Source organism: Pelodiscus sinensis, chromosome 3 (genome assembly GCF_049634645.1).
Source record: "Pelodiscus sinensis isolate JC-2024 chromosome 3, ASM4963464v1, whole genome shotgun sequence".
In the NCBI taxonomy this organism is placed as follows: Eukaryota; Metazoa; Chordata; order Testudines; family Trionychidae; genus Pelodiscus; species Pelodiscus sinensis.
In genome coordinates this window covers 186307055-186334452 of record NC_134713.1, presented here as the reverse complement: position 1 = coordinate 186334452, position 27398 = coordinate 186307055, and the positions used below count along the sequence as shown (strand labels likewise).

Sequence of the window (27398 nt, the reverse complement as noted above, 5' to 3'; positions counted from 1 at the left end):
CAAAGCACTTTGAAAAAAGTATGTAGTATAGTACTCCAGAAATGCCTGCCAATGTTATTAAAAAAATATTGCTGGATCTGTGCATGGACACACAAGCTACTCTGCAGGGAGTTGATACGTTTTTACTGTTAGCATGGCATTTGAGAAAAATAGAGGTGCTTATGAAAAGAACAAAGTTACAAGCAAGAAAACGGGGAAAAAATAGGGATTAGTACAAATACTGTAGTATTCCTGTTGCTAAGATGTTTTATGCATTGCAGATGAAATAACACACAGATGCTATTCCAACAGCTTTCTTATATTTTTATTACATGTTAAGAAGAACCCTTTAAATATTTTACAAAATATTTTAAAGCTTAATCTGTAAAAGATAAAAGAATATAATTTAATAGTTACTATCTGTAATCTAGTATTTTTGCCAGATTTGAACAAGTTTAAATGTTTAACCACAATATATACATTGATGTCATGGAACTTTATACACTTCACCCTTGAAGCATTTATCCAGGTTTCAATTCATCATCTCTATGTGTTATTTTTATGCTCATTTAAAAAGAAAAACCCCAACATCTACAAATACTTTATACAATATAGCTAATAACAAATCCTCCATTTAAAAAATATAGAGAAAAATATAGTCAGTAGTAACTGGCATATAAAAAACTCAGTTATGATGCTGCAAATTACATATATTATGACCCTGATTTTGAATTAGATTTATATGGACAGACCTTACTCTCAATGGCCACTGGAGCCCCACTGACTTTAACATGGCTCCAGTTCAACAGAACACAAGTTTCTACACACATGGATCTGACTGGAAGATTGGCACCTATGATCACATCAAAAGAAAATTGTATAGAATCCAGTAAAAGTGCAAAATGAAGGTTGGTTTCATGCAAAGATCAGGAAGATAAGAATCTTAGTAAGTTAAAAATAATTTATTTCTCTAATTTTAGTCTTCAATTAAAGAGAAGAAAATTGTCTGCAAAAAAATTGCAGGGCCTATCATAATCTAACACATTATTTCTTACTCTCATGGGCTACATCTACACTGTAGTGCTATTTTGGGATACCTTTGGTATCCCGAAATAGCTATCCCTCTTCTTAACAGTGTGCCCATTATTTCAAAATGTAACGGGCTTGCTATTCTGACAGCCCTGTAAACCTCTTTCCACGAGGATTAAGGGATGTTTCGGAATAGCGGGTTATTTTGAAATTTGGGACTCTGTAAACAGCGCCAAATTCCAAAATAAGCAATTTCAAAATTGACTGCTCAAATTGCATAGGTTATTTTGAGCTACGCATGCAATGTAGATGCACCATATACAATACAAAGTTAAGATGATTAGAAAATGGCAAATTCTGCACCGTTATTACTAAAGTCTCAATGACTTAAGTTGAAAACTATGGGATTGAATCTCCAAAGCAACTGTGGGTAAGTTGATCAATGGATTTTCTTTTTTTTTTTTAATTTCAAAATTTTAATCACCATTTGCAAGAGTGTCAGTAGAAGTAACCAGCAAAGTTCTACACATTTCTCTCCTCTTCGTGTTTTGTCTCAATGCCAAGAGGAGACAATTAGGAAGACCTTCACAGAGATAATTTAGGGACAACTTTTTCTCCCAACAATTCTGGTAAATAAATGAAGAGTTATTTCTTTCTGTACCCACCTTAAAATCTGCCTCACATCTGCTGGAGTCTCTGGGTTTTTTGGTGGGGCATGGGGAGCCTCCAACTAGCAGTACAATATAACACTGTCTTGTTACTAACCTCTTTTGTACCCTTCCTAACAGACTGTGTCACCATTGGTTGTATGGCCATGTGCAAAACTGGCTCAGGAACAACAGCAGAATTCACTTCATGCCCTCTGTTGCAGGTAATGAGGTCAAGGTTAAGTTGAGCCTGGAGGAGGTTTAGCAGCAGCAGCCATGAAACAAACAGAATGGACTTCAGATGAACTCTTTGGGGGCGTGGGAGCCCAGTGTGGAGGCTGCTCTTTGGTTTGGTCTCCAGCTTCTAAATGTTTTATTGAACAGTTAACACAGAACATCACTCGTGTACCAGATTAAGGCAACTTTGCCCTCCCTTTGGGACGGCCTGATGGCACAAAGTATCTGTATTGCTGGCCAGGATTTGATTTCTTAGGGTATGTCTAGACTGCATCCTTTTGTTGGCAGAGGGATGCAGATTAGGCAGGTCGACATTGCAAATGAGGCAAGGATTTAAATATCTCATGCCTAATTTGCATAAAAATGGCCACCGCGTTTTGCCGACTCAGCACTTTGTCGGCAAAAAGTGGCAGTCTAGAGGGGGATCTGTCGAGAAAGAAAGCTTTTTTCGACAGATCCCTTAGGCCTCCTGCAAATTAGGAGAGGGATATTTAAATCCCTGCCTCATTTGTAATGTCGACCTGCCTAATCTGCATCCCTCTGCCGACAGAGGGATGCAGTCTAGACATACCCTTATGGTCCAATGTGTTGAATGGAGACACACAACTTCATTTAACAAGTGTAAAAAGTATGGCTTCCATTCAGTAAAGCACTTAAACACACTTTGCTTAAAACATGTAAGTAGACCCACTGAAATTAATATGGCTACTCATCTGGTCAAAAATAAACATGTGCTCAAGGTCTTGCTGAATCTAGACCTGAAGGCTTAATTGTCCAGGCAGTGTGAAAACACAGTGCCCCGCTTTATTTAATAAGCACCTTAGCTTCCCCTCTCCCCTGTAACAAGCAGTTTTGAAACTTACATCATTATTCACAGAGAACAGATGCATGGATTATAGGGCCAAAGGGACCATTATGATCATGTAGTTTGACCTCCTACATAACATGGACCCATAAAAACTCAACTGCAGATTCTGTAATAACTTATGTGAAATATACAATCTCTTTTGGGAAGTGCTCTCATCTGGATTTAAAGTAAATTATTCTAATGGTTAATGACTGTGACTGTTAAAAATCTGTGCCTTACTTCATTTGGATTTGTCTTGCTTCATTTTCCAGTCATTGACCTCATGTCTTCTGATAACACATTTACTCATCTAGCTTTCAAACTGAGGACATATTTTGAAATTGGAAGCAAGTATTCAGTAAGTTTTATTCTGTGATTTTTGTTATGCACACTCAAGTCAATGGGCCAGATCAATCAACATAGCTCTGCAGAGAGAGATTTAGACCAGCTGAGGGCCCCCTTTATATGCACTAATCTGGGTCTGTATCAGATCCACGCTACACAGCTAGAAATGATTCTAGTTTTCAAAATCTAAAATGATGCGAAACATCTGACTTACCTATGGGAATCTCTCCAACTCTTCCAGCAGACATATATTTTGTGTGTGGAACATCATAATTGCACTCAGGAAGGTCTGACAAGTACATCTTTGCTTTTTATGGGAAAGCACTGTGATAAACCTAAACAATACTGCAGGCAGTCTATGCAGTAAGCTTGCAGCAATTGGTAAAAAAGCAAGCAAAACGGATTCTTTGGTACATCAGCTTCTGTCATAGATGGAATGCAGTAAAGCATGTTCTTTGTATTCTATTTTAAAACCTCCTTGCTTAAATTCTTTTACAGTGACTGCCTATACAATATTTTATTGCAAAAGCAGCAAAACAATTCTTCCTTTTCCAATGAGCTTTCAGGAAAAATTTTCAAGAGCAGCTAAATGATTTAAGGACCTAGATTTCATTTTCAAATGTGACAGGTGCTTAATTCCTCTTGGCTTTCAGTAAGACTTACTCCACAAAGAAAAGAAAACAACCCATCCCAGCGACTATCCAACTAGAGTGTGGGTCTTGCACAACAAACGTTTCGGCTGTGCTGGAGTCTGGACTCAAACCCTGTTCCTCACCAGATTTCAGAGCCCAAGCTACAGTCCAAGTGGGAACATCTACACAGTTATTTTCACCTCTGTAGTGCAAGCCTAAGTCAGTTGACCTGGGCTCAAACTCAATTCCACTTTTCTATTTGCAGGGAAGACATACCTCTAGGCTCCTAAGTCACTTTCAAAAATGTGAACTAGGTCAATGAATCACTAAGGTGTTTTTTTTAAAATTTTACCATAAAGCTCATATTTACTAAGTAACTGGAATATGTACTAATAGATGTGTATCTTATTAGAACTATTCTATATACTGACAATCTTTTAGGTTTGAAAAGGTTCTAAAAGAGGAATTGTTACAATGATTGACTACAAATGTGTAGTCTAACATTATAAAACCAAGGAGAAAAAGGTTAAATGTTGCCACAGTTTAGGCTGTCAAATGCACATTGTCAGCTTTATCAGCCCAGGTTTTAATTACATGACCATTTCATGCAATATAAATTAGCACTGTTAATTTGAACTAATATATGAAAACTCAAATCGTAGTTCTGATTAACTACATGGCACTTTTTGTACTCATGAAAGTGAGCATGAAAATCTATGACATTTTAATATCTGAAAAGTTGTTTGAGTCCACTTTTTATCTGTTACATAGCTTCTGTACATGTCCTCATTCCAGTCAATGTTGTTGTTTTTTATTCTATAGCAATAAAAAAATGGACATTATGCTGTATATACATGTGCAATTTTAAACAAGTCCCAAATAATTTAAAAGTATTAGTAAAACCTTGTAAATTCTAATTTCTGCAACTAAAATTCAGACAAGAGTTAGTCTACTGTGAAGAATCCATCTATTCCAAAATATATAGCATTTTACATTATTTCTATGCATTGCTGAGAGCTCTGTAAAGTGCATAGTATACAGTTACATTCCAGGTAATCAGAAAATGAGAAAACATGCTGACCTCATTTTTGAATAATGATTGTTTCTTTGTTTTTAATTAATGGCAAGTGATTCATTCTGTATCTGTGTAATGAAGCATGGAAGACTTTCACAGAGTTTGAATTCAAATCCTCTGCAGTACACACTTTATAAACGTTCAAGTCACAGGTACCTTGATTCTTATAAGGAAAATTGTACAATTAAATAGTTAAACGGAACTTTTTGGGATAACTAAATGCCAATGGAGCACAAGTATCATCTCAAATGCCACAATATGTTATGGGGAAATGAAAACTAGGAAACGTTCCTAAGAAACAGCTTGGTAGAAACTGAACATTAGAAAATTTCCCCTTGTGACTACATAACCGCAATAAACAGGAGACAATCTTGCAGTACTGTAACGAATTGTTTGAGCAAATGTAAAGGAAGCACTTTCACTAATGAGTGGATCCCCACACAGCATGAGAATTAGAATTTTTGTACATCATTACCAGAGCAACTAGTGTTAACAAATGTTTGTATATTCCATGCCAAGAAAATGCAGGCACTAAATATGACAACCGCTAAAGGCTGAAGGTTAGCATTGTTGCATATCTGTTTTTAACTGGCAAAATTCCTGATGGAAATTTTCAGGCATGGAGATTGATTTTTTATTTTCATTTTTGACACTCCAGAATGGAAGGCACAGCTTTGGCTTCTACTCCACTGGCAGAGTCCCTGGCCCAGCAGTTACCCAGTCCCATGGCTGCTGTAGTCAAACACTCCTTTCTTGAAGAAGGGGGAGAACTCACAGATGGTATGTTTTGACAGGGTTGGTCCCACTTTATCGATGTGTAACGGAGATGATGGGGACTTGAGCATCATGCAGAAAAAGTTCCTGAGGTATTTCTGGGAAAAGAAATCCACTATGTCAAAGTTTTCATGATCACTTTGGTTACAGTCATGTTGAGGAGTTAAATACAAGGCAACATAAAAAAGTGAAACAAATCTCCATGAACTTGGAAAATCTCATTTTAATATCTAATTATACTTAAATACCAACCTGTAAATGAGTCTCTTGAAATGTTTATGTTGTGCTCAGGAAATACAAAGGAAATGCTTAGAATATTCTTCTCCTGCCAGGACTGATACCATTTTATTCTATCCCTAGAGTAATAGTTTTTGCTCAACATGGCTTACCAACATTCGTGGAAAAGAACACCCAAAGCTAGCAAATATTGTAGCAGATACAAACTTCAGAGCTACTCTGTAGGAATTTCACTAAATATGGATGCAAAACAACTTAAGCCATCTTTTCACCACTTAAGTACCAAGATCATTAAATTGAAAGGGAATTATTTAAAGCAATATACATATGTGTGCTGTATTGTCCAGCTATACCAAAAGGTGAGAAGATAGCTGATATGGCTTTAATAAGGCAATAGCTCTTATTAGAGGCCTAGGACTATATGGCAGATAAAAGCATACTGTGTAGGTAGTCCCATGTTAATTATGCACTGTGTTGGAGTTTCTGCCATCCCTCCCCTCTTTTTTCCATCTAGGTTACCCAGCCAAGCCATCTGTCACCTTATCCACCCCTCCTTGTAGGAGAGTTAAGGTGGGTTATAAGAAGGGGCACTTGGCTCTCTCTCGGACCATTCATAGAAGCCCTTCACTTGTTCCTCCTCCCCACCTGTAAAGCACTATTCTCCCTTTCTTCAGCCAACCAGACAACAGCCCACCCCTGCACCTGCTTAATGGTGCATTGCAGTAATTCTCAGGACTGGGTCCCTTCCAGTGAAATCCCCCCTAAAACTGTTGAAAAGAAATACAAAATAGAACTGAAACACTGCTTGCAAACGGTTAATATTTACCAGCCATTCCACAAACCATATCCATTTACATCTTGTGAAATTGGGACAGAAACAACATGAAGATCACTTTTGCAAAATTAATGTTTTTTTTTCCTGTAAGTAAGGTTTTGGAGGGAACATGAACATTTAGTGGGATTTTACAAACAGCACTTGAAATGTTCACAGGAAACGTGGAAAACAAAACATATACTAGGAAGACACACAGACATTTACTAGGGTACCCAAAAAAATAATTTCTCTGATGCCATACAGCTGCAAGGGAAATATTATCTAAAGTAAAAAGATAAAGACTTTTGCTCTGCTAAGACTGGATTAAAAAGATAACTGGCTTGTCATATCTTTAGATATTGCACACTAATCATGTATTCAGGGGAAAGAAATCTATTTAGTACAATATCCTATGATGAATGTGATGTTCAGTTAGCTGAATGCAGCCTCCAACCCTAATCCATCCATTCTGGAAAGCAGTCACCCTAATTAAAGTCCACATTATCTGCACTCTTCTCAAGAACTTCTCCATAATAAAACAAGCTATCCATTTGCTGTTAAGAGTCTTGGAAATAAACTATATCAATACTCTGGAATGCAGGATAACAAAAAAGCAGCTGGCACATAAGCTATTCCTTTGGCAAGACTGGTGGATTTTCTTTTTCTTTATTCAAATCTCCCACAGGTTGTATTAATGTTCACACACAAAAAAATGTCATTACGAAAATGCCTTCAAGATGAATTCCAACAGACTAGGAGATAATTTAAAGCAGGCAACAGATGTTGTGTCAACATTTGTCATAATTAGTTCACAAAGCAAGGTCCTTTAAAAAAAAAACCAACCCAATAAAGCCTGAAGGATGAATAGGGAAGTAAATCAAATATAAAAATATAACATAATGCTTGAGTTTTAGTAGTGGAAAGTTACTGCAGTAATTCCAGTTTACTGGGTCTGAGGGTTCACAGAAGGTACCAATTTTTTACTCACAGTCACCAGAAAGGAAATTGTATTCACCTTGGCCTGCGTGGCCTGGTGATTTACTGCTGTGCTTTTCCTATAAAGCCAATATTCTTGCCAGAGGCAGGGCAATTCTAAGGGTAGCACAAAGAATCCCTGTGCTAGGCAAGGATATGCATGTGACATGGAACTGGTAACAGCAACAACTACTGTTTCCTATGATTCTTCCAGATCTTCACAGAAACCATTTGTTGTTCAGGAAAAGGAATGCCTATCTTCATTCAACGCCTATTGTTGGACTTGCTTTCCCTTTATTAAAATGGTAGTCTTGCTCTGAACTGTCCCTCTAGTTACCGTATAATCTGTTAACAAGAGAACAGAGTATTGCCAGTTTTAAGCCAAATTTTGGTTTAAACAATCCACACCGAAAAGCTATTTTCTATGGAAAAGATGAAAATATTATAAAAAGTGGCAGATTTCAAGCTCACTATGAGCATATGGTTTCAATGGCAGCATCTCAGTCAGTGTAAAAAGAATGGAGCTAAGGAGTTACAAAATGAATTAATTCTGAGCCACTGGGATGCTACCTAATTCTCATACAGATAATACATAGGGTGGAAATAGGAGGATACTGAGAGTGCTAGCAGAGAGAACTTAGGATGGTTTAGAACTACTGTAGGCAGCAAGACTCAAGTTTCTGTGTTTTCTGGATGCCAGTAATCCTGACAGACTTGATACAGGAATCCTTCCCATTGTGGCTCCCTGATGCCATCCTAACAATTGTTTATTGATCCAGCCCTTAGGCTAGTAAACAGCATGGGGCAAGCAAGTACAGGCAGTCCCTGGGTTACCTACAAGATAGGGACTATAGGTTTGTTCTTAAGTTGAATTTGTATGTAAGTCGGAACTGGCTCCAGATTCAGCCGCTGCTGCTGAAACTGATCAGCGGCTGACTACAGGAAGCCCTAGGCAGAGTTGCTCTGCCCCCGGCTTCCTGGAATCAGCCGCTGATCAGTTTCAACAGTGGCTGAATCTGGACTCCTGGGACCGAACAGCTGGGGCACTGCCGGGTAGGTCCCCGCAGGACCAACTCGACAGCACCCCAGCTGCTCTACCCCAGGCGTCCCGCAACAAAAGCCTGGTCTGCTGGGGAGGTGGGGGGGCGCACTAGCTGCACAGCAGGGAGACAGGAGCAAAGCCGCAGAGGCTGGGGACCCCGCCGCCTGTGCGGCTTTGCTCCGGGGCAAAGGAGCAAAGCCGCACGGGCAGCGGGGTCCCGCCACCTGTGCGGCTTTGCTCGGGTCTCGCTGCTGTGCTGGGGAGTCCCCCCCAGCACACGAGGGAGACCCGGAGCGCAGCTTTTCTCGCCCCGGAGGACGCGATGGCGGGACCGCTGCGCTCTGGGCGGTCCCACCGCCCGCGAGCTCCGGGGCGAGAAAAGCCCCGTAAGTGCGGATCCGACGTAAGTCGGATCTGCGTAAGTCGGAGACTGCCTGTATATTAGGCATGCAGGTCCAGGGATCAGAGAAAGAACTAGAGCATAGCCTGGAGGCATCAGCAAGGCATCAGAGCTTAAGAACATAGAGAGGGGAGTAGAATAGGGTCATGTGCTGTCTATGATAGCACTTTCATTACCAACTACCCACAAACCCACACAGAGATACTGTACTTGCTTCCCAAGATAGACAAACAAGAGAATCCAGAAAGACCTATCATATCTGGCCATGGCATTCCTTTTGATGGATCATTAGCAACCATCCCCAAACCACTTGCCACATAAAGGGCCAGCATCCTCCAGGACACAACTGACTTCCTCCACAAACTCCACAACATTAACAACTCCTCTTAGAACACCATTGTTACCACCAAGCACATCACTTCTCTACACACCAACATCCCTCACAATGATACCATTGCTGCTTCCTTCTAATGTTTACAAGACAAAAGACGACCCTCAGATACCACTCACGTCCCCCAACTCATCCAATTCATTCTCACCCAATAATTTTACGTTCAACAAATACTTTACTCAAGCTATGGGAACAGATATGCAGATGGTTCCCCGGTATGCCAACCTTTTCATGGACAACCTTAAAGAGCTTCTGGACAAATGCATGAAGAACCCAGTGATTTATTTCATCCTCTGGACAGATGACAAACTCCCTCACTGATATTTACCACAACTTCAACAACCAACGATTCATTAAACTCTCTGTAGAACACTTCCACAAAAGCATCAACTTTCTAGACACCACTATAAGCTTCAACAATGGAACTCTATAGAGAAGCTTATATAAGAAATCCACTGATCACCACACTTACCTTCACAGATCCAGAAACCGAGACACCAAAAAATGTTACCCACAGCCAGGCACTAAGAAATCACAGGATGTGCTTTGAGGATAGAAGTCTGCCATATATGCATTAATGTGCTCAAAACCACCTTCACCAAACAAGGAGGCCTCACCATAGAAGCAGACTGTATCATGGAACAGGCCACTCAAACATCCCAAGGGAACCTACTTTATTATAGACATAACCCCCTCCTCTGACTGCACACCCTTAGTTTGCACTTACCTCTGACACCGGTACTCATTCTTGATAGGGAAAGGAATAAAGACATCTTTCCTGAATCCCTTCCTCTGGTCTTCAAACAATCCCTCAACCTCTCTATACTCACAATCAGAAGCAAACTCCCCATAGACCAGGATACATTCACTCAAAGTGGTTCCAGATCCTGCTAGCTCAACAGATGCAAAACCTGCAAACCTATCTGCAGTGATACATTGATCAACAGTCCCCAAAATACACTTTTCAATGTCCATGCCTATCCCAAAATGTGGTGCATTGAATTCCCCAATAGCAACAATGTGGATGAAACCAGAAAATCACCACTCTCTCAGATGAACTCATCCAGGAAAAATGACAGAAGACAAAAACACTACATCAGCTATGGATTAATGCTGTGATATCTGGCCTATCAGTTCTTACCCTCACATCCTGCACTATGCTTTCAAAAGTCAAGCCTGGAGCTTAAATTCATAACTTTGCTGGACACTAACCATCATGTACTGAAGAGACTCATCGGATTTATTATTAAATAAACTGCTTATTAAAACAACCTATAATCTACCAACAACTCTACCAGCTGCTTTCTCCCACATTTTTTTTCTTTCTTATGACTGATGAGGTGTTAATGGCCCACTTTACAATGCTAAACAATCTATTCCACATTGTATTTAGCAGTGACATTCTGAGGCTTGATCTAAACTACATATGTATTTCAGTACAATTATGATGCTCAGGGGTAGGAAACATCCCTTCCCTTGAGAAACTTAGTTATATCAACCTTAATCACCTGAGTAGCCATCATTATGTTAGTAGGAGAGCTTTTCTTCTGCCTCATGTGCATATGGAGTTTTTATGGGAGTCTTCACCAGATGTATTAGAGGCACCAATGTAAATTTTTCCATGTTCCCTTGCCTAGGAACTCTGTGTAAGCTCAAACGTTTCCCTCTCTTATAAACATAGGCTCAAAACAAGATATTATCTCACTCACTTTGTGTCTCTAAGAGTTAAGCAATCAGAGATACATTCAAGGTTCTCACAAGAACTGGTTCACCCACCTTTGCTAAAAATATATTGGCATCGATTCTTTTCCAAGTTATCTAGGAACATTTTGTAAGATATCGTAAACTCAATTCTAGAGTAAAATTTATGAGTATGTTAACTTGTGTTATTCAATATCGTGAGTTATATTTTATGCACTTTAGATAGCAACTAGTCACCACTAGATCCCCTCATTATAGTATATACAATCAGGTTACCATGGGCAGTTTCAATTTTATATGAAGGGGTTAGTGCCTGAGAAAATATTTAGTGTTAAAAATCTATTATTTCTTTGAAAAGTTGAAGCACAAATGATACATTTCTAGAAATGTTACAGTATCGTCTGGTCCTGTATCTTTTATAGGGAAAGAAACAAATACTGGACACTGATTGTAGCAGTGCTATGTAGTTCTGTAGCTTTGTCAGTAGTGGACAGTTATGGAAATAACATTTTAGTAAAAGAAGCAGTAAATATCTCTGTATCGATTATATTCCTACACGTATCCATCAACCCTAAAATAGAGCCCTCCCCCTACAATTAGATAATTGGTGCAAACACAAAATTAAGAGATTGGTCAGGACATACAAGCGAATGAAGAATGACACATAAATGGATGTAAAGCAGCAGGCCACAACTGAATTAGTTACAATATTAAAGGGAGGGTGACCTGCTCTAAAGTTCCAGGAATTAATTAGGTCTAGTGCTTGGTGAAATAGCCTCATGCTATACAGCCAAAACAAATGGGTTCCTTCAACCAAACTCTTCAATACATGACCCAGCCAAATGCAGAATTTTACCACCTGCCCCTCCCACACAAGCAATACTGTTTCCTGGTGGCCCTGTCTTCAGCTTTTTGACAGTTGACAAGGATAAGGCTGTTTGCACACATTTTCTAACAATTCAATTGTTTAAAAAAAAAATCAAGGCAATCACTAGTTAATATCCAGTTCCACCTCACGTTGCATGCGTTACCACCCACACATTACAATCCTTAGTCCCCATCAACTCCACAACAAATTGCCTTTCAGTTGCATCATTCAGCCATGCATAAATCACACAACCAATTCTTCGGAATCTCAGACATGCAATCTTAACTCTGGCCTCACCAAAAATAGATTGTTTTGCTGACACATCTGTTTCAGATGTCTATAATATGCTAATGAAGACAATCCACCGTGGCATGATAGGGACACTCCATGAAGGAAGAACCAGAGAGAGAAACTTGCTGGGGAGGTGTATGTGTGTGTTGCAGAACAGACGTCAGGGTGTCAGTGCTTCTTAAGCTGGGTTGTTTTTGCTAGGAAGGCATGAACACAAAAGTTATGATGAATAATGCTAGTAACTTTTTTAAAACGAGTCAATGTTTGATGTGTGCACAGGTACATGCAACCAAACTATAACATGTTAGAAACACCACATTTGTTAGATAATGGGACCTGAACAAAATATTAGACTAAGTCTTTTTTTAAAAATGAGTAATTTAATTCATGTTTGTTATTCTCAAAAAAAATGAATACTGCCCGAAAGTAACTTTCTGGGTGTCTGGCTGATGAGTCTTGCCCACATGCTCAGGGTTTAGCTGATCACCATATTTGGGGTTGGGAAGGAATTTTCCTCCACGGTAGATTGGAAGAGGCCCTGGAGGTTTTTCGCCTTCCTCTGTAGCATGGGGCACAGATCACAGCTGGAGGATTCTCTGCATCTTGGGGTCTTCAAAGTATTTGAAGGCTTCAATATCTGAGATATAGGTGAGAGGATTATTCTAGGAGGGGTGGGTGAGATTCTGTGGCCTGCACTGTGCAGGGGATCAGACTAGATGATCATAATGGTCCCTTCCGACCTTAAAGTCTATGAGTCTATGAGTAAGTGTTGTGACTCTGGTGTGCATCCATAATATTCTACTTACATAACAAAAGGGATTTAACCCCCATTAGAACTACAAATCTCAGCACAATCTGAATTAAGAAGCACACCATCCTCTGCTGGGGTAAATCAGTGCAGCTCCAGGCACTGAAGCTCTGGCAATTACACTATTGAAGGATCTGGCGCAGAGTTGTTACAGATGTCTTCAGAACATGCACAAACCACAAAGAACAGGGATAGTATTTTCAAAAGCACATACGTAACTTAGAAATTTAAGTCCAATTTTCAGAATTGATCCAGAATTGATCAACAAACCATTTGTCAGAGTGATAAACAATTTGAATTCAATACATTAATATTCATTTTGGAGATCGTACAAAGCATTCTGTTGGAAGCCGGTTAAAATTTAAGGTGAAATTGCTATTCTATTGTTGCAAAATTAAACTTTTCATTATAGCTATTTAGATAATTTTTCTGTTCAAGTCTAGCAGCATGAATGCATTATGTTGAATTATTATTATCTGGCATCAGCTGAATTAACTTCTAAGTCAGTCACAAACTGCAATAATATTCTTCTTGATATTACACTTTAACAAATGAAATTCATTTACAATCTATGGGACTTAATGTTTCTTACAATATCTCTGTGTTAAAAGGTTACATTCATTGCCTTCACATAGTTCCAATAAAAACCATACCCATAGCCTGTCATAGAACAACTGTGATTTACAGTTCCTATATCTGTATGAATCTGCTTTTGGAAGTAACAGGCCATATTAAAAAGATCAAAACAGACCTACCTAGTGAAGGAAATCAATCTTTTCTCCAGAGCACAAGTCAAAACAAATCCTGTCAAAATCTATTCACAGGCGGCAACAAAAGAATTGAATTTACTACGCATCCCTGGGCCAGCAGTGACAGCATGTCATCTGCTGCAATGGCCTTGGCAAATCACTACCAAAGTACTTGACATTCATCACCCTCAACTTCCTCTGGTGAAATAAAAAACTGGAGGCTCACTGATAAACTTGCCTCACCAAACAAAAAAAAAGAAGACGACAGCACTGACATGCACCTAGTGTCCTTGATCCAGAACAGTCTTCATTATCGGAAAACTATATAGATATGGCAACTATTCAGCTTGCTTTGCAAGAGGATGTTGAAGAATTTATCTTGAACTGACAGTAAAAATGAATGCAACTGTTACAAATGCTAAAGTGAAATTAAACTAAGTATGAAATAAGTTAACTCACAAATTTTGTAATCACTCTTAATAATTCCCTCCTTTTTACGATACTCTAAAAAAGTTTGCAAGAAGGCTGAAAATTCTGAATTATTGGTCTTATTTTTTCCTTTGAAAAGACAATGTATTGCACAGAAAAGTTTATATTTTTAATTGCAAAAAATCTGATCTACCTTGGTCCCTCCTATTCTCTCTGCCTATGGCACACAGCAGTTCACATTCCTGAAAGCTGTAATTCTTTAGTGTCGTTCTGGTTGTTGGGTGTAGTAAGAGTAACATACTGGAGGTCAGACGGGGGCTACGTCTACACTGCAGGCTTCTTGAGCAAGAACCTTTTTGCGGAAGAGATTTTCTGCAAAAAGTTCTTGCACAAGAAAGCGTCCACACTACAAAAGCGCATCGCAAATGCTTTTGCGCAAGAGAGTGTCCACACTACATGGACGCTCTTGTGCAAGAAAGCTCTGATTGTCATTAACAGAATGGCAATCAGAGCACTTGTGCTTTTTCCAATAGGCTGTTTTTTCGCAAGAAATCCCTGTTTGCCATCCACACACACTTTTTTTTTTGCACAAAAAGGCTTTTTCCTTGTAGAAAGAGGAATAACTCTTGTGCAAAAAGCACTCTCTTCTTATGATGTACTATCAATTTCCTTGCACAAAATCATGCTTGTAGTATGGACATTCCACGAGTTTTTGTGCAAAACCAGGTGCTTTTGTGCGAAATCTCTGCAGTGTAGACGTAGCCCAGGTATCCTGGTGGCCCTTTTTGGCCTTAAATCTAGGGGATTCCTGAAACAATATTTAGGAACCCCCAAACTGTTTGAGGGGTATTTATAACAGTCAAAAGTAATGTTAGAAACCCAAGTTTGCAAATCACATCTTAAAGTTCCAATCCCATATATGCCAGACAGCAAATTACTTCTGGTCACTGGATTGAAGTGAATCAATCCAATAGGTTATTTCCAGTTACCAATCTATTGATGACTATGGGTATGTCTACACTAGCCTCCTAGTTCGAACTAGGGTGGCTAATGTAGGCATTCAAACTTGAAAATGAAGCCCGGGATTTAAATATCCCGGGATTCATTTGCATGTTCCCGGAGGGCGCCATTTTTAAATCTCCTTAGTTCGAACTGACTGCTCACATCTACACGCGGCAGTCAGAAGTTAATCTGAACTAAATCCTTAGTTTAGATTAACTGTTACACCTCATTGCAGGAGGAGTAACAGTTAATCTGAACTAAGGACTTAGTTTGGATTGACTTCTGACTGCCGCGTGTAGTCAGTTCGAACTAAGGGTATTTAAAAATGGCACCCGCCCGGGAACAGACAAATGAAGCCCGGGATGTTTAAATCCCGGGCTTCATTTGCAAGTTCGAATACCTATATTAGCCACCCTAGTTCAAACTAGGGGGCTAGTGTAGACATACCCTAAGAGACTCATTTTTAAGGCTACCTGGGGGTTTGAACTGAACTCTTCTAGAAAATAATTATAGAATCATAGGGCTAGAAGAGACCTCAGGAGGTCGAGTCCAGCTCCCCACCCAAAGCAGTACCAATTAAATCAACCCAGCCAGGGATTTGTCAAGCAGAGACTTTGAAACCTCTAAGGATGGAGATACCACCTCCTCCCTAGGTAACCCATTCCAGTACTTCACCCACGCTCCTAGTGAAATAGTCTTTTTTAATATCCAACCTAAACCTCTCCTACTGCAATGTGAGACCATTGCTCCTTTTCTGCCATTTGTCACTACTGAGAACAGTCTCTTGGTCCTCTTTGGAACCTCCCTTCAGGAAGTTGAAGGCTGCTATCAACTCCCTCCTCACTCTTCTCTTCTGAAGACTAAATAAGCCCAAATCCCTCAGCCTCTCCTCACAGGTCATGTGCTCCAGCCCCCTAATCATTTTGGTTGCTGTCTTCTGGACCCTCTCCAATGCATCCACATCCTTTCTATAGTAGGGGGCCCAGAACTGGATGTAATACTCCATATGTGGCCTCACCAGAGACGAATAAAGGGGAATAATCACTTCTCTAGATCTGCTGGCAATGCTCCTCCTAATGCACCCTAATATGCCATTAGCCTTCTTGGCTACAAGGGCACTGTCATGGCTCCTTCCCCACTCTGACACAATAAATGCAGAAGTGGGGGCTAGCAAGTATACCCCAAAGCCTTATCTACCAGGCTTTGGTATAAAACTTCCCCCAAAATCTTAAAAACCTAGATTTTGGGAATAAAACTTCCGCTGCCACCACCCAAATATTAATAACGAGATTAGGGGAAAGATCATTTGGGAAATCTCACCCCTATTATAAATTCAGGACATGCAAGTAACCAATGTCAGGTTAATAAAAAGAAAAGAGAAAACTTTTATTATTACAACAATATTCCTGTTGCAAGCATAAGGATCAGATGGAAAGATAACAAAATATACTCATGGAGGAATTACACCATGGGCTAGAACTTAGTTAAAAAGAAAAGCCAAACATCTCTTAAGCAGTGCCAGATATCAGATCCCATACCCAACCCTTAAAACAATAAAGCCTAACGAAACTACCTACACTTTACCCTACTTACAGAAGTGAAGAATTGTTTCTTGGTGAGAGAGAGACATGCTTGTCCCTCCCTGTAGCTGCAGAGGATTCACCCAGAGAGACAAAAGAGGGCAAAAAACCCCATATTCCTTTGACCCAGTTTGAAAGTCCTACCTACATTCCTATTGGCCACTCCACCTGGCTAGGTGTAGTTAAGCCCTTAATCCCCAGGCTGCTGGCTAACCCTCATAATCATGACAGGCACACTATTGACTCATATCTAGCTTCTCATCCACTGTAATCCCAAAGTCCTTGTCTGCAGAACTGCTACTTAGCCAGTCAGTCCCCAGCCTGTAACAATGCTTGGGATTCTTCCCTCCCAAGTGCAGGACTCTACATTCATTCTTGTTGAACCTCATCAGATTTCTTTTGGTCCAAGCCTCTAATCTGCCTAGGTCACTCTGGACCCTATCCCTGCCCTCCAACATATCTACCTCTCCCCCTAGCTTAGGGTCATCTGTAAACTTGCTGAGGGTGCAATCCATCCCCTCATCCAGATCATTAATAAAGATGTTGAACAAAACCGGCCCTAGAACTGATCTTTGGGGGCACTCTGCTAGAAACTGACCATCAACCTGACATTGAGCTGTTAATCACTACCTGTTGGGCCCAACAGTCTTGCCAGCTTTCTATCCATCTTACAGTCCATTTAACTAATCCATACTTCTTTAACTTGCTGGCAAGAATATTGTGGGAGACCGTATCAAAAACTTTGTTAAAATCAAGGTACATCACATCCACTGACTTTTCCATATCCAGAGAGCCAGTTACCTCACCATAGAAGCTAAGCAGGTTGGTCAGGCATGACTTGCCCTTGGTGAATCCATGTTGATTATTCCTGATCACTTTCCCCTCTTCCAAGTGCTTCAAAATGGATTCCTTAAGGATCTCCTCCATGATTTTTCCAGAGATGGAGGTAAGGCTGACTGGTCTGTAGCTCATTGGATTGGATGGGCACTACATTTGCCTTTTTCCAATCATCCGGGATCTCTCCCGATCTCGACGAGTTTTCAAAGATAATGGCCAAAGGCTCTGCAATGACATTTGCCAGCTCCCTCAGTACCCTCGGATGCATGAAATCCAGACCCATGGATTTGTGTATGTCTAGCTTTTTTAGACATTCCTGAACTGAACTAAATCTCTTCCCCCAGTATTATTAGAATACAATATTTTAATATGCTCTGTTCTCTTTGAATCTCCAAGGAGTTTATTCACACTGTATTTCATAACCTACAAGTAGTTCAAGGGAGGGTATGGAAGTCTTTGGTGCATGTAAAAAATCGTACTCTCTTCTTTTTGTCATTAGGAAAAATCATCCAGACAGTGTGGCTACGTCTACACTGGCACCCTTTTCCGGAAATGCTTAAAACAGAATAGTTTTCCGTTATAAGTATTTCCAGAAAAAGAGCGTCTACATTGGCAGGATGCTTTTCTGGAAAAGCCCTTTTCCCGGAAAAGCGTCCGTGGCCAATGTAGATGCGCTTTTCCGGAAAAAAGCCCCGATTGTCATTTTCGCGATCGGGGCTTTTTTCCGGAAAAGACTACTGGGCTGTCTACACTGGCCCTTTTCCGGAACAGTTTTCCGGAAAAAAGGACTTTTGCCCGAGCGGGAGCAGCATAGTTTTTCTAGAAAAACACAGACAATTTTACAGTAGATCGTCAGTGCTTTTCCGGAAATTCAAGGGGCCAGTGTAGACAGCTTGCAGCTTATTCTGGAAAAGTGGCTGCTTTTCCGGAATAAGTGGCCCAGTGTAGACACAGCTTACCTGATACAAAGACAAGAGAGCCACCTAAAAATATTGGAATGCTTAATCTCTTCACTGCTGATAGCCGTTACAATGCCCACTATGAACACAACCACTTCAAAGGGAATGTACACCAGATGCCTCTGGGCGACACCAGTGGTGCATCAGGACGCATGAACTTGGTATGTCATATAGCTTCAAAGTGGCTAACAACATAAGCTTTATTTCCTGAATACAAGTCAGTGCTTTATTTATTTTGTTTTTAAAAATATTTTCTTAATGCACATATACCTTATAAGAGGCCCAACCTAGCTATCAATAGCTAAAACAACTATCCTATAAATGTGTTTATATATTTGATATTCACAAATCAACATACTATGCTCTTCTTTCTGGGCGTAAATCTGTTTTTTTCCTCTCGGAGACTTCAGTGCCTCTCTTGTTTTGAGAATTTTTTTTTAAAAAGTGTTCTCATAAATAAGCAGCATTTCAAAGTTCATCCTGAATCTGGAACGATGCAACTGGCACTTTATCCAGTACAGTCAAGTGTTGCAAATCTGCAATTCGGTTTGCTTCTTTGCATGCACGTGTATATAGAACAAAAAAGCTTCAAGTTTTCTTTGAATGTCGTCTCAATATATTAACACTTTAAAAACCATCTGCGAGAGTGGCTTCTAAGGGCAATAGTTACAGTTACACTATCATAGGCCTACAATCAAACTGGAAGAACCACACTAATGAGAAGCTGGCTTTAAAGCTATTCTTAAAGCTCTGATATTAAGGAAGAATGGCTCTGTTGCAAGCTCATCACTAGAATCTAACAATTGTCTTTTAATAATCACTTTGAACTGACATCTAATCGGTAGCTTTGACAGTTCTTTGTATTTGGGATCACTGACATGAAAGTGAACCAGAAAAAGAAAAACTTATCTACAACACTCGACTTTGATTACCACATTTTTATATTCAACACAATTTGCATGTAAATAATGTGAACTCAGTTAGCAAACATACTGGAGTTGGGGTGTTAAACACCTGGCCCATTTAATACAGTTGCAGAAACTGAAAAACTAAGATTTTATTTAAAAAGCTTTTCGTTCTTATTATTGCAGAGAAAACTTTTGAAACAGAGTGCAGATATAGTAGTCTTCCTAAATTTGCAAACAACTTCAAACAATGATTTAGAGAGGTTAATTCATCCACCCTTATTAATCTCATTGGACACTTCTATCGCTAATGATGGTATTTAGATGTCAGCATTAACTAGTTCTTAGCTGATAATTAGCAGAACGGGGGGGGGGGGGGCAGAAGGAGGAAGAGAACACAGCCTTTTTTAGAATGGATCAACTTTGTTAGCCTAGTTGTGCCATTTTATTGTGAATCTCTCAACAGCAGTGTTTTTCTTAAAAGCCCCACTTCCTCAAGTCACAGGAATATCAGGGCCCTAGATTCCTTTTTTAAAAAGCACAAATATTTGTAGCCCCGCAGTTGTGTAGAAAAGCTTGATAACGTAAGGCCCCTGTGTTATTTTTATGCCGATCTTCCTTTTTGGAGACTAATTTTTAAATGGTTGGGGGTTGGCAATATGACCTGACTACTTAAATGTTTCAGTAACTGCTAATTTCTAATGCCTCTTAGTGGAATGAGCATAATTTCATCATTTTCTTTGCTAGTGATTTATTTCCACATCTTGCATTAATGCCTACTACTGAGAACCCATCATTGGCCATTAAGAAGTAAGAGATTAAGAACAACTTTATTATTAATTCTGAATAAATTGAGTATGTATGACTATCTTCTGAAGAAGCTCACAGTATAACAGGATGAAAAAAACAATTTACAAAAGATGGATAGCATTTGATCCTTCAGAGCAGGAAGAAGGCTGCTCTGCTAAACTGTAACATTTCAGGCATTTATTTATTCCCTTAGTTCTGTGTGAAGGCAGAAAAATGGAACACACAAGTTTCCTGCTGGCTGAAGAACTACCTGCTAGTGCTTCAGTGATCAGGTATTTTTGCTAGCTTCATTTTGCTGTCCACAAACAGAACTAAGGAAGTTGAGCAATGGGAATACAAAGGGAAATGCTGATAAAGAGCAAAAGACTGTTTTTACAACAGCCTATTGGATTGCTTCCAAAATAACAGTCATGGTGAATGAATACCTTGCTGGCAGCAGCAATAGAAATGGCAGTGTAGTGCAGTAGATAGAACACTGGACTGGGAGTCAAGAAACTTGGGCTGCATTCACAACACTGAAAATAATGTGTGAGACCTTGGGCTTGCTAGTTTCTTACCCACAATCTCCTCTGATGTACAACAGGATAACGGCGTTAATCTATCTTTGTAAAGTGCTTTGAGATATATGAACCTAAGTCTCTGTATTATATAAACTGGGACGTACTTCTCTGTGTTTAGGAGAAGAAAAGCAGTAGATGATACAAATGGGATCTACTGGGAAAATAGGTGGGAAAAGTAAGGGTGGGGGCTCAGTGACATTTCCTTAGCCAATCTCCCCTAACGGGAATGTATCTAGCCAATGAACTAAGCAACCGCATTCTACTAAAAAAACATTTTGCAATCAAAATGGAAACAGCTGAATTTATTGAAACATCTTTTCCATGTTCGTTTCTTTACCACTTTCTTTATAAAAGCAAAACTGTCTACTTTCCTTGTACCTTTCTGAACAAAAATAGGACAGTTTAGTATATCCTTATTTTAAAAAGTGTAATGGCATGAAAGGATATATACACTCTTTTATTAACTTTAATCAACAACATTAGTGGCTATTTCAGTTAACACAGATTTAATTAAGTTTGGGTGTAATGTGAAGTTACAGTTGTTAAGCAGCTGAACAATTAATACAGAGTTTTACCCTAAACAGGTCTCTAAGGAAACAATTAATGGACTGAAAATAGAGTATTTATTGTTAAAAGCCCAGTATTTAAATCTAGTAATTTTGAATAAACTATTAGTATCTCTCAGTTCTTTAGAAGAAAAGAGAATTCTCTGTGCAAACTGACCAGTAGCGATTCAATATAGACACAAGAGATGTTCTGTGTTACATGAAAAAATCCAATGCCAAAAGCTTTGTATTATAAATACGCAGAATAGTCAAAGATTGGAAAGAATACTCTTTGGGTAATTTAAGTCACATTTGCCTACCAATGAATGCACTGAAAAAAGTTTTGAACTTCTAAGAACCAGAACACATTAAGATACATATAAACTTAAAGTAATTTTTACAATAATCCTGTTTTGTAGCCATCACTTTAATTTAAGGCTGTCTGAACTCACCTCATTCAACACATGGCCCAACGTGAGGAGAGCGATAGCTCAGTGGTTTGAGCACTGGCCTGCTAAACCCAGGGTTATGAGCTCAATCCTTGAGGAGGCCATTTAGGCATCTGGGGCAAATCTGTCAGGAATGGTAATTGGTCCTGCTGTGAGGGCAGGGGAAGGGACTTGATGACCTCTCAAGGTCCCTTCCAGCTCTATGAGATGGTATATCTCCATATATAATTAAAACATGTGCTGAGGACTTACACAGACCACAAGCTTCAGTATCTCCTTCTCCTACTTTAAAACATGGATTCTCTCTCAAATGCCACTCCATCTACCCCGGCCAAAATGAGTATCACATGAAGTATCCAAAAAGATTCTGGCCCTGGCTGGGTTGAACAATGCCACAAAAATCCTCATGCTATGTCAGTATTTTTGCTTCCTGTTTTTGCTGGAACCAAAAAGAAATCTATGGAAATTACATTAAACTGCTGCTTGACTACCAGGGGGATCCTGAAAAATAATGCTTTTGCCAAATGTTGCTATCATTAAGCATAAGGAAAACTTCCTTGACCAAAGCCAGGCAAGGTAAGCCAATTAAGGTAAGTGTGTTTAATCATCAGACAGCTTATGCTGCTGCACGAATAAAATTATGCATTTAATTCATTTTGAAGCTGAACAGTGGATAAACAAGCCTGTAAGGTAAATTCCAATTGGAGAGTCTTCACTATTTCTAAACACAGACACGGACAAATTTTGTAATCAATTACTAACTGGATCTGATGCAAAATTGAGGAAGCCACAAGCACCTTTCAGCTGCTGATAGTTCATTCAAGAAATAATTCTTATAGACAAACTGTTGAATTTAGTCTGACTTGGGAATTTGCTTAAAAGACATGATTGCCATGGATAGATACTGAATTAAAAGTTTTTAATTTGATGCTGTCTGCTTAATTCCAAAAAGTAAGAAAAACCAAAACTTTTTGTCTGCTCAAAAGGATTTCTTACTGCTCACCAGAGATGAGCTACTATTTGAATCTAATTAGTCATCAGAGTCTGAGCTGTCCTGGATAGACGTTTTCCAGGAAATAATGACTGAAGCCAGAGTCTGTTCAAGATTCTAAACACGACTGGAATGTAAACAGCTGAATATCATTTATGAAGAGTGACCCAATTTTTCATCCATTAGAGAAAAACACCTACTTCTGGTCTGCCTACGACCTGCAAAATTCAAGTTCCAGCAGAACACTGAACTCAGTATCAGCTTATCCAATAAAAACTCAGTACTGAGACTTTGAAAAAAAGTAACACTTTTGTTTTGCAGAAACAATTCCATCTTTCTTCACACAATCTTACATCAACTCTAGATTAGTCATAGCCAATGTCAAAAATAAGGTTCCCCGAGGAAAATATTTTGCTATCAATATTTTCATGCATATTGGCTCCCAAGGCTCACAGGGAGATACAATGTAATCAGTAAGTTGAAGACTACTAAACCTAGGATTCTTCTGCATTGGATTCAGGAACAGAGATTTCTTTGCTGTGGCTGGCTGCAGGGAATGTAAGGATATGGATGAAAAGAAGCTTTCTTAGACTAGATATGGAGAAGCTGATAACTAATGGCATGAACAAGTGGAGGCATAAGTCTGTTGATCACCAAGGTACTGTGACCGGTCTAACTACATTTCCCTGCCAGAAATGCCAAGTTTTATGTTCGTCTGGTCATAGCACTTCATCACTTGCTATAGCCATTTATTCATTAATCACCTTCAGATGAGGCAACTGAAATGTACCCTCTGGACTTAATCTTGAAGGCTACATGAAAGTCTCCACTATGGCAAAGTATAGCAGCAGTGGCCGGAGCCCCAGCCTCTTTCAATCAGCACCAGCAACGGCACCCTTTCTCCTCCTCCTCCCCCCCACCAACTGGCTTACCCCATTTGCATCCCTGTGCAAGGGTTGCAGAGTAGTGTACACTAGCAAAAAATCTGGTGCTCCCCTACCACAAATACCCTATTCCATAATGTTTAATGAGTTATTGATGAAAAGCAGAACCCTTCCTGGTTCCTTGTTAAATAGCTGGAAGGACGGGGCACTTGGAACTGTGTACTGTATACACACCACAACAAGAAAATATGAACAGTATCAGAAACAGCTCTGATTGCACTATAATCAAATTTAATTCTGAAATTAGCTTAGAGCGGAATCAAAGTAAATTCAAAAGAACAGATTACAAATAAAGCTCAATGAAGCCTAAAGACTGCTTGCCTCTTCATCCCCAGATAGTCTGATACAGTAATTGAGATAAAACATGGCAAATCTTCAGGTAATGAATTGAGTTTATAGTAAGCAAGGTTCTTTAAAATCTTACCCTGTATAGAGCCCATCTGGCTACATTAAACATTTACCTCGCCTTCTCTTCCTGAAATAAATATACCTCTGTAGTGAGCAGGGGTACTGCTCACTGACCCCAAGGAGGAGGAACCCCTCTCTGAGCCCAGGTGGGCGAGATGGAGCCTGCCCCTTGAAGTTGATAGAAGCCTACAGGTGGGGCAGGAAGTATAAAAGCCCAGCTCAGGAGCTCAGTGGGGTCTGAGCCGCTGGAGGGAGCAGAGGCCTATGCTGAGCTCTCACACTTAGGACCTGAGGATCTGGCAGAGGTGGACGACTGGACTGGACCGCCAGGCCCAAGCACTGAAGAGGAGACTTTCTGTACCCTGTCCCCACATGCGGAATACCTGGACCCTGCGAACCCGCTGCTGACCGGGAGTCAGGTACAGACAAGGGGGAGTTTGGAAGTGGCCCAGGGAAAGCAGATGATGGTCAGGCAGACCTGACAGCCCTTTGATGTATGTCAGCATGTTTCAGATCAGATTCCCCGCTGATGCCAGTGACTGCCAAGGCTGCTACTGCTAGGGCCATGGGTCGGGACACAGTGGAGTAGGGAGGTCCTGCATCCCCCCTGCTACCCCATCTACTGGGTGGCAGTCTTCTCCTCCCCACTTGTGCTGGAAATTGTTTGTTTGCCTACCCCGCCCTGAACCAGGGCCTGGGCTAACACTGACTCTGGGAACTGTTTGTTTGCCCACCCCACTCTGAACCAGGGCACAGGGCTATATTGACTGTGGACTGTAGTGAGTGTTGCATCCTACCCTGTCCTCTGGGCCCACCGTCTTAAAGGGGCCGTTGGACTAGTAGGAATAGGCCCTATCATCAGTTAGGGGCCCAGGACTAAGCGAGACAGCTTACAACCTCCTATGAACAAAACTAAAGATGCCTTTAAAAAAAAAAAGGCGGCTTTTTTTTTTTTAATAGGCAAGTTTTATTACTTTGCAATCTACTGTTGCCATCTCCTGTGGTAAATGAAGCAGCAAGCAACTTCACACTTATAAATAGACCATTTAATGTCTGCCATATGGGAATGGTTCCTATTGGTCAGGCAGACAGAACTCTGTCTAAATACACTCTGAAAAGTTTGTTAAAAAAATTACCATTACCTCTAAGTGACTTCGCCGTTCCGCAATAACTCTTTCATCCTTATTTCCAAACAGCTTCTTTGGAGGGAATTCTAAAGTAGCAAGCTGTAATAGATATAAAATAATGTATTGGAACAGTAAATGATAAGCTAAGGTGAAAAAAAAAATCTTTAAATCGTGAACTAATCGTAGAGAGGCAAATGACAAATATTCACAAGTTACAATATATGACATTAGATCCAATACCATTATGCCATTCTATTAACATTAACATAATACAGACTGTACTAAAACAACAGGATTGTACTATCACAAGTGAATGATGGCAAATACAGGAATTCAAATTTCTCCATCTACCAAAATAAAAATCAAAAGGTTGTAAACTGAATCTGCATATCACATTGGCTACAAATGAGAAGAAAATATGAGCTGTTCAGGAATTTTGTATATTTTATAGATCAGACTCTATCAGTTAAAATCATTGTAAACTTATCTTCAATTGTGTTACCAACTGTTTCACTTGATTTTGACTGATTCTTTCCATCACTGAATCTGAGCACTTTTACTGAAATCATGCTTTGCGGATAGTAATGCTGGGCTTCAGGTGACCCCAGGTTAGTGCAATTGTTATTCTTAGGTTGTTACTAAAAGTCACTACTGGTGAGCATAAAGACAAGTAAACCTATGATCAGGATATTTTACTGAACAACTGGGCTAATTTTAGAGTACCAAAACCAAATCCACGTGAGTACAGTAAGAGTGTATGTATTGTATTGAAAATGAAAGCTATCAACAGCAGTTTTATTCTAAAATATGACTACCTAAAGATGTCTTATCTATGCAACAGATGCACTGCAGGTAGATGTTCAGAATTTTATATGCTTACTTCACTACTTTTTAATCCTGTGGTAACTAAGAGCAAATTCAGCGAAAAGAGAGTGAATGGGATTCTATTCCCCCCTTGCACATGAAGAGCAATTGCTAACAAATTCTAGTCAATCAGTTATATCTGTTCAAACTCCTAGAAGGCAACAGATTTGCATAAGTGTTACAGAAAGTGTAATTTGGCCCATAAAGTCTTATTTCGGGTGAAGATGCAAATGGAGGAAAGAAACCACCATTACTCACAAAGACGAAGTCTGGTCTGCAGAGATGGTAGTGAAAAATATTTTCACTGATTCATGGACCATATCACATGAAAAAATAATTGTGGCACAAACAAGCAAACACAATGTTATTGTTAGAGTTGCTTTTCAGAGTGGAGGCACTCAAAAAAAATTGCCTGTTTCCACACAAATTCAAACTGGCTGCCTGAGGATATGAAGAAAGAACAAAAGAAATATCACCAAGAATATAAGTATATTTTAGGACTGAAAGATGTTTATGCACAATATATTAAATTACTAGTTTTATTTTTGCCTTTGAACATTAACACTCAATTTAAGTTTCTGTACATCCTAAACTCAAAACTCAGGTCATCTGAAGAAGTGGGCTGTGCCCATGAAAGCTCATGATACCATCTACATGTTTTGTTAGTCTATAATGTGCTACCAGACTATTTGTTGTTTTTTAAATTTATCTTGTACAGACTAACTCGGCTACCCCCTGAAGATACTCAATTTGAAGGAGTTCTTCAGCAATATCCAGTTTTTCAGCAATAATTCCTGAACCCTATTCTCTAGTTAAACCGTAAGCTGGGTAGTTTAGAGAAATGTTACATTTAATTCCTATTTAAGAACATAAGAACAGCCGTACTGGGTCAGACCAAAGGTCCATCTAGCCCAGTATCCTGTCTACCGACAGTGGCCAGCACCAGGTGCCCCAGAGACGGTGGACCGAAGACAATGATCAAGCGATTTGTCTCCTGCCATCCCTCTCCAGCCTCTGACAAACAGAGGCAAGGACACCATTTTATCCCCTGGCTAATAGCTTTTTATGGACCTAACCTCCATGAAATTATCTAGCTTCTCTTTAAACTCTATTATAGTCCTAGCCTTCACAGCCTCCTCTGGCAAGG

General features: G+C 39.7%; 1 protein-coding gene across 6 annotated transcripts in view; it reads right to left on the bottom strand.

Moving 5' to 3' along the window:
* Window positions 1–287: 287 nt before the first annotated feature.
* The window catches only part of KIF16B (kinesin family member 16B), a 237704-nt gene continuing 210593 nt past the window's right edge, over window positions 288–27398 (bottom strand). For 3 of the 6 annotated variants that reach the window (XM_075925626.1, XM_075925622.1, XM_075925624.1), the window contains 2 exons: window positions 25403–25486; window positions 288–5663 (listed from right to left, as the gene is read on the bottom strand). In XM_075925626.1, the coding sequence (XP_075781741.1) occupies window positions 5505–5663; window positions 25403–25486 (243 nt within the window). In that variant the 3' untranslated portion in view covers window positions 288–5504. Of the gene's footprint in view, window positions 5664–12325; window positions 12482–25402; window positions 25487–27398 lie in introns of those variants that run through there. The other 3 variants (XM_075925627.1, XM_075925623.1, XM_075925625.1) reach the window with 2 other exon arrangements.